This window comes from Chenopodium album, chromosome 12, assembly GCF_948465745.1.
Source record: "Chenopodium album chromosome 12, dcCheAlbu1.1, whole genome shotgun sequence".
NCBI lineage: Eukaryota > Viridiplantae > Streptophyta > Magnoliopsida > Caryophyllales > Amaranthaceae > Chenopodium > Chenopodium album.
This window is the reverse complement of record NC_137845.1, coordinates 5,200,386-5,209,810: the sequence shown is the minus strand read 5'-3', so window position 1 is coordinate 5,209,810 and position 9,425 is coordinate 5,200,386. Positions and strand designations below refer to the sequence as shown.

Genomic DNA, 9,425 nt, shown 5'->3' with positions numbered 1-9,425 from the left:
TTCATGATAATTAAGTCAGATTGATCTAAATTGAATATTACTATACATGTAATAGACATGAATCGATTAATGATTACTCCGTATATAGTAACAAATAAAGAATAAGTGCATATAACATGAGGGTGGCCTAATATAACAAGGAGTAACGTAAAACTAATTAACGAAGCCTAATTAATGTGAACTAAGGAAATGACTCAATTTCCACCCCTAAAAACTCTACACTGATAACTACTCTTGTGTGAGTGTTTTTCGCTTCCTTGGCCTTTTCGTTTGGAAAAAAAAAAACAAAAGAAGAAGAAAAGCGTGACAATGCTATAAAGCCAAAAGAGAAATCACTATGACAATAGAAATGAATAAGCGGCTCACATGCACACCCCTATCCAATCAAAACCCAAAGTATCATAGTCCCCATACGCCTTTCCTTTTTCCTTTCATCACTTTATTACAAGACAATATGCATTATTGGCTATATATGTATGTATAATTGAGACTATAATAATATGAGTAATGAACTAATTAATGGTCTGATCATCAATAACATTTACAAATTACTTTAAATTGCGCTTATTAGCTAGCTTTAAGGCCTTTAACTACCAAGCCACAATTATTTTAAAAAGAAAAGATAAATCGTATGAAAGAGTAAAAATTACACAATGCAAGCTAATTAATTAATTAACACGAAGTACGTACTACTATGATGGAAGAGTAGCTAGCTAAACAATACTCGTGGTAACAACTTGTAAGGTCCAGGAAAAAAGGTGGTACTGGTACAGTTGATGATGTGTGGGGACCCGACCCGACTGAGCCCGACCCGGTTTGGGGGTGAATTAAATAGCGACATCAACGTGACAGCTACTAGAAATCTGAAACTTGATAGCAGAAGAACCAATATTATTAAAGACGTTACCTTTGTTATTATTGTTACTAAAAGAGAGGTAAGCAGGACAATTAGCATTCAAATGATATCTTCCGGAAACCCAAGTGCCAACCTTCCACTTAACACGACCATTAACCTTGATGTTCATGAAAACCAAACCGGCGTTCTGATCTTGTTGTAAGGACATGCCTAAGTAAGGAGCAATGGGAACATTGTTGCCGTAAAGAAAGGGAGACCAAATAGTGACATCTTTATGACCTTGGTATGTGTACGGCATCCTTGTTGGTAGCGTGATCTGTTGGTTGCGGTAAGACGCGTGTACATCTAAGCGCTCGTAGTAGACTCCGATGCGCTCGTTTGGGTTGCGGGATGAAAGGGTCACTTGGAAGGTAGCCGTTAGAAGGTTTGGTGCGGTGACGTTGAAGGCGTAGACGGTTGCATCTTGGAGTACAAACCTTGGTTTGGTGGGGCGTAGGACTAGCCATATTATGAAGACAATCAAGAGGACTAGGACTATGAAGGTTAAGATGCCTCCTATTAGACGATGGAATGCTCCCTTTCGATCGTCATCGTCGTGCCCGCAGTCTTTTGATGTCATCTTTTCTTTTCTTTTTTGGATTAAATAGAGGAGAATTCAAACAGAAGAAAAGGTTTTGTGGGAAGTAAGGAGGATCAAGATATATACTACTAGTAAGAGTGAAAGAAAGAGAGAGAGGAAATGAGGGTAATTGAGAGTGGGGTGGGTGGGAGGGTGAGAGTTTGTTTTGTGGAGGAGTATTTGTGCAAAAGGAGTGTTTGTGATTGTGAATGTACTTGTATGTAGGAGTGAGTGTCTTGACGCGTTAGGTGAAACTCGTTTATTTTTTGATATTGTTGTGTGGGGATAAGTGAGGGGATTAAAGTAAGTTTAGGATATAAAAGGACTACTTTAATCTCACACCTTAACTATATTTAACACATATATTTTATTCAAAAAAAAAAACCTATATTTAACACATATAAATAATTATTTTAATTTGTCAAAAAATAGCTTTATATTACATACAAACTACTTTATTCCCCCTTTTCATGTTTTATTAGTGCCACCATTGCTCCATTAACTAGCTACTCAAATGGATAAATTTTCTACTGTGCTCACAATGAGGATCCATGCATGTAGAATGGACAATCTAATTGAATTGGTTTTAGGTAGATTTTTGAGGTGATAAATCATATTAGGTATTACTCGGCATTAAATGAATATTCTTCATTTGAAAGTGTTTTCTCCAGAGAACCCTTAATTTGATTGTAATAGTGAAAAATTGATTATATCATCCCTAAGTTTTAAGGACAACTATATAAAACAATACATGTAGTAGTACTGTTCATATCATGTTTTTGTAAGAAGTAATGAATTAATTTACAATGAATACACGTATCAACAAAGCAGAAGTTGCAACTGAAAGGGGTACCAAGCTATATATTTTTTTTTAAAAAAAAAAATAGGTATCATGATATTGTTAAACGTCTATTCATATACAACAATAATGATAATGGTGTAAAATACAAAGTTAAAAATATTAATTATTATTTAAGTCGACAAATAATAACAATTTATAATAAATAAGAAATTTACCAACCATGCATTTAAAGAGTGTAATGGCTAGATGGTTATCCTTAAATTTTGATGCCAATACATCTACGAGTAACGAGTACATGTTTATTAGCCAAAGAATAATAGTATATGGTACATAGTATCATAGTATATCGAAATAGTGAGTGAAGATAATTAATTTGGAGTGTAGTGTGTAGATGTCACTGGGCCATGTGAGTATAGTGGCGCGGAAAATGTTGGGCATGTGGGGATGCAATGGATCATATTATCACCATCGGACTTTATATTTTCCTACTTTCTACGTCTACCCGTCTAGGCATTTGGACTAATACTTAACCAAGTGGATGCGAGTCATATCATTATCACCATTATTATCATGTATTATTATTATTATTATGTATTATCATTATTATAAACGACATTAGTCCATTCTATTAATTGAATTTTTGTTGACAATATGTGTCAACATGTATACACCGACCTTATATAATATCCGTGGGCCGCGGCTTCTAATTTGGTTCCATTCGTTCAGTGTTTTAGTGGAAGGATGACCATATTCTTTATTTATTTTTATTTTTTTAAATTTTTCAGGATGACTATATTCACAATTATGCGTAATTGCCTATTTAATTATTTATACAAGGTTGTTAAACTATAAAGGTGCGCTTTGCTTAAACTCCGTAGCCCGTAGGACATAACATAATTATTTATAGTGCAGGCAATGGGTTGTGGCGGTGGTGGCATATTGTGCACTTGTGCTTTATGTCGGCTCAAACAAGTGCCATTCTCTATTTCAAAAAATAAAAAAAAAAAAGTTGCCATTCTTTACCAAAAAATTGAAGCAGCAAATAATGATTTCCTTTTCTTCATTTTAAAATTAAACAGAATAATGGAAAATTATTCGAATTTAATTGAAGGAAGGCTAAAGGAGAATATGATGGGAGAAAGTATGGTATTTTTTTTCAATCACAAATATAAAAGTATTGTGGACTTTATATTTTTCAGCTTGACGCCTATATATCATAGACTTTGTCCGAAGTACAAATCATTAGGCTTAATTTCAACTTCATACACAAAAATTTATATGCATGCATTTTTTTTTTTCCTTTTTGAAAGACTACATAATTATTTGTATAAGCCCGACTTATCGTTATAAGAAAGTCTTATTTAAAAATTACGAAGTAGTAAAATTAAAAAGCTTTAGTACAAATTGATAGACTTGTAGCGGACTGGCAGAATACTGTGTACTTGAGCAGTCATTTTTGAGTAGTATTGATGACTCATGTGGGCATTAAATGTTATAATTGGTCACCGTTTAACAAATCATATTAAAAACTCGTACGAGTAAAAAACAGAAAGTTCATCAATATTCCAATTAATCTCCAACTAATAATAGAGGCATTAATCTGGAATGAAATTTTATTACTGTTATTTGATAATCACTGTTTATTGTTTAATGCTTTTATAAGGATTTGTTCAATATCAGACAATTATTTTACAATTAATTGGAAAGACCACTTGAGATGGTTCATGCATTAAGGAAACAATTGTTACATTAAATAAAAGAAAAGAGCGCAACCATTACTTTACTAATAATGGTGTTCCTGCAGCTCCCTTTTTGTTTGTGCACTGAAAAGTTTTGTGCTTAAATTAGATGATTAAGCAAAGATGATTAAGGTAAAGCTTAGAAGTAAGGGCCTTAACCAAAAAGCTCTTTATTCATTTTGTAAAAGCTGCCTAGCCGGGACTATTACATTCGTGACTCACATAACAAGACAAACATTATAGGGTACTTACAAAAGTACAAAATCAAATTAGTACAATAACCTTCTTTTCAATTTATCTAGTCTAGGAATATAAAAAATTACAAGGAGTACAATTTACAATCATTGAAACATAAGCTAGATGAATTGCATACACTTATTGCGGAATATGCTATTACATTGGTTTAATAGTAGCAGCAAGTAAGTCCATTATACTTTGTATTAATCAACAACTTATAATCTAGATATGAAATTATCACTAAATCATGTGTTACATAGAACAACAGTTGTCGGTGTGTCTCTAAACGAAAGATGTGAAGTAGCAAAGCACAAAGGCAAATTCAGATGTGCAGAGGGAGAGGCGCGCGAGGGCGGTGGGTGTGTGGCCCGTATGGTTAAACAATCAACATCGTTCTTAAACCTTGACAATGAAAAAGAAAAGCTGGAATGAGTGAATGGATATTTTTGTATGTGTGGTTTTGAATGATATGAAAGAGGAATACAATTCATAGTGGTTTTGTTGGGATTATTCTTAGGCGACCTTAGTTTTAGTTTTAATTAGTTATATGGGCTTGCATAATTACATTAGTTGTGTAACTAGTCTTAGCTTGTACACTTAAGCCCAAGCTTGTGGTTCAGGATGTATGTATATTTGTTTACTCTAATATGCTGTTTAAGCCCAAGTTTACATGCATTGAGGGATTAATTAATATATATACAGTCCTTGCATCATTGTTGTATACATAATTACAGAGAAGGATAATTTCAATGGTATTTCTCCAACAATTACTCATTTCCACTTGTTTCAACACCCTTCTCGTCTTCAAAGTTTCCTTCAACAGCTTCATGGTCATTTCTTATACCCTTCTCGTCCTCTTCTTCAACATCTTCATGGTCATTTCTTATACCCTTGTCCTCAAAGTTTTCTTCGACATCTTCATGGTCAGTTCTTAAACCCTTCTCGTCTTCAATGCTTTCTTCAACACCTTCATGGTCATTTCTTATACCGCACAAGTTGCCATATTCACCTTCACTTTGTTGCATAGGTTCAGAATAATCGAGGCTGATGTCTATCTCAGTCGGTAACATAGAAATTTCTACTCCATCAGATTTTGGATCAGTTAACTTGACTTCAGAATCAATGGAACAAAGATAATCTGATAACCTTTGCCTTTTTGCTTCCTTCTTTTGTAATTTCATCTTGCAAACAATATATTGATCTTTCAGCTCCTCAAACTTTTGTTTAGAGGACTCCAACATGAGTTTTGCAGATTGTAACTCATCAACGGTCAAACAGAGTTGATCTTGCACATTTTTCAGCTCCTCAAGTTGTATCACCTTATCTTTCGAAGTTAATAATTGACTTTTAGTAGAGTCCAATTCAAACATAATTGATGAATGTTCATTTTGTATCTTTTCGAACTCTACAATCTTATCTTCCTTCTCATTCACAGACGAAGAAAGCTCATACTCAATCTCTTTCATTCTTTTGTTCGAGGACTCTAGCTCAATCTTAGTGGATTCTAACTCAGATTTGACTGCATAGAAATGATCCTCTACAATTTGGTATCTTGTTTGCAGGTCTTCACTTTCCTTCTTGCAAGTGGAAAGTTGTTCCTCAAGCTCCATGGCTCTTTCCTCTGAAAGATCTAACTGGATCGCGGTGGATTGTAACTCAAAAGTAGTCAAAGAAAGTTGATCTTGCACCTTTTTTAATTGCACTTCCATGCTTTGTATTTCCTTAACACAAGTAGAGACTCGCTCTTGGAGCTCTTTTAACTCTTTTTTAGACAACTCCAACTCATCCTTGTTAGTTTGCAGTTCTGACTCCATTGAAGAAAGTTGGTCACACGCTTCACGCAATTTCGTTTCAGTATCCTCTTGTACCTTTTTACAAGCTAGAAACTGCTCTTTTAGGTCTAAGACTTCCTTCTGTGAAGCTTCAAAACTAGCTTTGGCAGATAACGCCTCAGCCTTGGTAGAAGAAAGTTGTTTCTCAAGATCTATAGCCTTCCCTAACTTCATTTCCATGTCCTGTCGAACCTTTTCACGAGCTGCGATTTGTGCTTTGAGCTGCTCTACTTCCTTTTTTGAGGCTTCCAATCTGGCCTTTGTAGACGAGGCCTCAACCTTTGTAGAAGAAAGTTGTTTATCAAGTTCTTTAATTTTTTCGTCAATTATTGCAATGGTGGATAATTCTGATCCCATTTTTTCTAAAAAGTCTACACTCTATATATGAAGAGCCCTTCAACCTTTTCTCAAGTGAATTGGATGAAACAATAAAGGTATATTAAAACAACAGCAACGTGAGGTTGCAAAGGCTCTATGAAATGGAAGGTAAGAGGTTAATATGTTGGATATAGGCAGGGGTGGTGAAGACAATGGAATTGAAACAATAAACAAAGGGTCACAAAATATATACTTAGGGGTGAAAGGCAAAACCAGATGCCAAGTTACCCATATGCAATAATCTTTGATTCTTTTGAAAAGCGTGTTTAGTTTGAGATGCCAAATAACAAGTCCGTGTTGCAGACTTGCAGGTTAGGAAAACTTAATCTCATGGAAGTTTAGCACCAAAGGACACGCATGTAATCTTAGCAAACATATTCCTCAAATATGGTATTTGTATGTTACAGTGGAAGATATATGCAGAACAGAGTAGCTCGGATTAATTTCAGAAAATCCATACTTAAATATATGTTTGCCAAATATAGAAAAACAGAAACCCTTAACAAAACCCTTAAAACTCTGGTTCTTATTGTACAGAAGATAGAGCATGCAATGATGCAGGGCAGCAGGGGGTATTTTTCTTCACCCAAAATTTTGTTGGAATTTTCTAATCCATTGATTACATTATCTTGACCTATATCTGTATACCAGGTTTTGTGCAACTACATTCTATATGACGAATTAAGCCCTCCTACACTTAAGATTTAAAAATTAACAATTAATCTCAATAAGATAAAGGGGAGCACATCAACCACATTCCACATAATCTATAAGTAAAACGATTGCAACTTGCAAGGCTTAAAACTTTAGTTTGTATTTATATTGTTCCAATTATAAGTGGATATTAAGAGTATATTTTACAATAATATTTTTATTTAGATTTTTAGAAATTACTTGGTGGACAAAAAATGTTTGCACGCAAAAGCTACCAGCTTACCCATGATTAGCAACACCAGCTAATTGAGCTATGTCTTCAATGGAAACTCATATAGACAACTTATTCCATACAAAGTGCAATCGACAGTTCCCAAATACTATGCTCCCTAGACAATACAATGTAATTTCTCTGCTTTCTTGTAAGACTCCGAGAACATCACATTCACAAGCAAGTTCCTTATTTCCTCTACCCTCGTTCACTAATATCAAATATTAAAGGCCACAATAATCCTATGGCATGGTATGTTCTCTATAGAGCCGCAAAGATGTGAAGCGCGGAGAATCTATACTGCCCCAGTGCCCCTTAATTATAACTGCTGTTTTCTTAGTATTGTCTCTGTATGTATATCATTCTATCATTTAATCTCTAATATAATATATCTGGCCTCCTTTCCAAATTCTAACATAAAAATGAGAGTCCATCTCAAAAAAGCTAACACTTCAGAAGAAACAAAACTTTCTCCTAACAACATAAAACTCAAAAGCATATAATGACATGCCACACACTACAATTATAATGGAAGAATATTATAAGCACTTGCAATTGTTTATGACCAAAAAAATATATAATCCCTGCACACATTAAGCTGCCAATTACTAATCATTCCATTATACTCTTAATTATAGTATTCTACTCGTATATATATATATACACACTACTTGTAATTGTATAACCTCAATAGAAATACCTGTACTCCACCATAACCAAACAAAAAGGCAACTGCAATGCTCCATAATAATAGCATCATAAAACTGTGATAGAGAAGTTGATAATGACTCAACAAAATGGAGGCGCCATTATCATTTGCAATTAACTTAACATTAAAAGATAAACAAAGATACAAAGTCTTTCACTTTACAAAGCGTTTTATTTTTATTTCTTTCTTATCCACTTCTTAAATCAGTAAGTAATTGAGCACGACATTAGGTTTTTCACAGGGCATAATAATATACAATTCATAAAAGTGTACATAATTAGTTACCACCTCTATCTACAGAAATAGTGAAACACTAAAGACATAAATAAAATTACAAAAAGCTAGAACAATCAAAATGCCTATGATTTTAGTGGGTGTAATACTGAAACTCTGTTTCATGATTCATGTACAGCCAATTAATAGCAAAGATTAACAATCACCTGAAAGAAGAAAGAAGAAGATGAAGAAGAAGAACAAGTATCAGATTCCAACAGAACACCGTCTGGGGCCACCGGATAAATTCCCCTTGGCAGAATTGGATGAAAATGAAACAGATAAATCATCACAGAAAACCCTAAGAAACCGTCTTCGAGCCCTCCAACCCCCAGCCTTAAACCTCACAACCGCCATCATTTGAACATCGAATTTGACGCTACCACTTGAACGATCATCCTTTAATTTGTTCACCAAATCCAAATTAAGGTAAGCGGAAGAAGCTACGAGATGAGCATCCATGGTAGTTATACTCTTGGTGCCCTGATCGAACGGCGGGAGTTGATTCTGAGAAAGCAACGAGTTTCGGTAGAACAAACGAGCCTCGATTTCGTCGTAGTAGACATGGAGTTTGTGGTTAGGGTTAGCGACGGAGAAGTGGAGGGACCAAGTGCCGGAGATTTGGGAAGGAGAGGTGGAGGTGGAGGTGTTGAGGGAGGTGAGAGTGAGAGAATCGACGCTGAAAGACGGGACACGAGGGCGGAGTACGAGCCAAACGATGAGGAGAATGACGCCGAAAATGATGAAAAGAGCGATGAGTGCCGCGAAGAAGCGGCGGAAGAAAGTGGCGCGTGGTTGAGCAGGGTAGTATGGTTGCGGCGCGTTGTGGTTATAATTTGGGTAGTAATAGTTGAATTGTGGTTGTGGCTGTGGTGCATAACCGTTTTGGGGTGGGGCCGGATAGCCGGTGGCAGTGCGTGGTTGGTTTGTCATCGGAGAGGAGAAAGTGAAGGCGGTTTTGCAGAGGAAATTTGGAGAGGAAGTAATTGGGGGATTCTGGAGAGTGGAAAATATACGAGTGTAAAATGGGTTCAAATAGGAAAACAAGTCGTGAT

At 35.3% G+C, this 9,425-nt stretch overlaps 1 protein-coding gene and 1 pseudogene across 1 annotated transcript; both read right to left on the bottom strand.

The window, feature by feature from the left end:
• Positions 1 to 496: 496 nt before the first annotated feature.
• Positions 497 to 1,642, bottom strand: LOC145571740 (NDR1/HIN1-like protein 1 pseudogene; annotated as a pseudogene).
• Positions 1,643 to 8,198: 6,556 nt separating this feature from the next.
• LOC145571739 (NDR1/HIN1-like protein 10) lies at positions 8,199 to 9,425 on the bottom strand. The gene has a single exon (XM_081630768.1). It carries the CDS (start codon positions 9,301 to 9,303, stop codon positions 8,578 to 8,580), a length of 726 nt encoding a protein of 241 aa, XP_081486894.1. The 5' UTR covers positions 9,304 to 9,425; the 3' UTR covers positions 8,199 to 8,577.

Bases quoted from the DNA above. Each gene is read 5' to 3' on its own strand.
- LOC145571739 (XM_081630768.1), bottom strand. From the start codon at position 9,303: ATGACAAACCAACCACGCACTGCCACCGGCTATCCGGCCCCACCCCAA.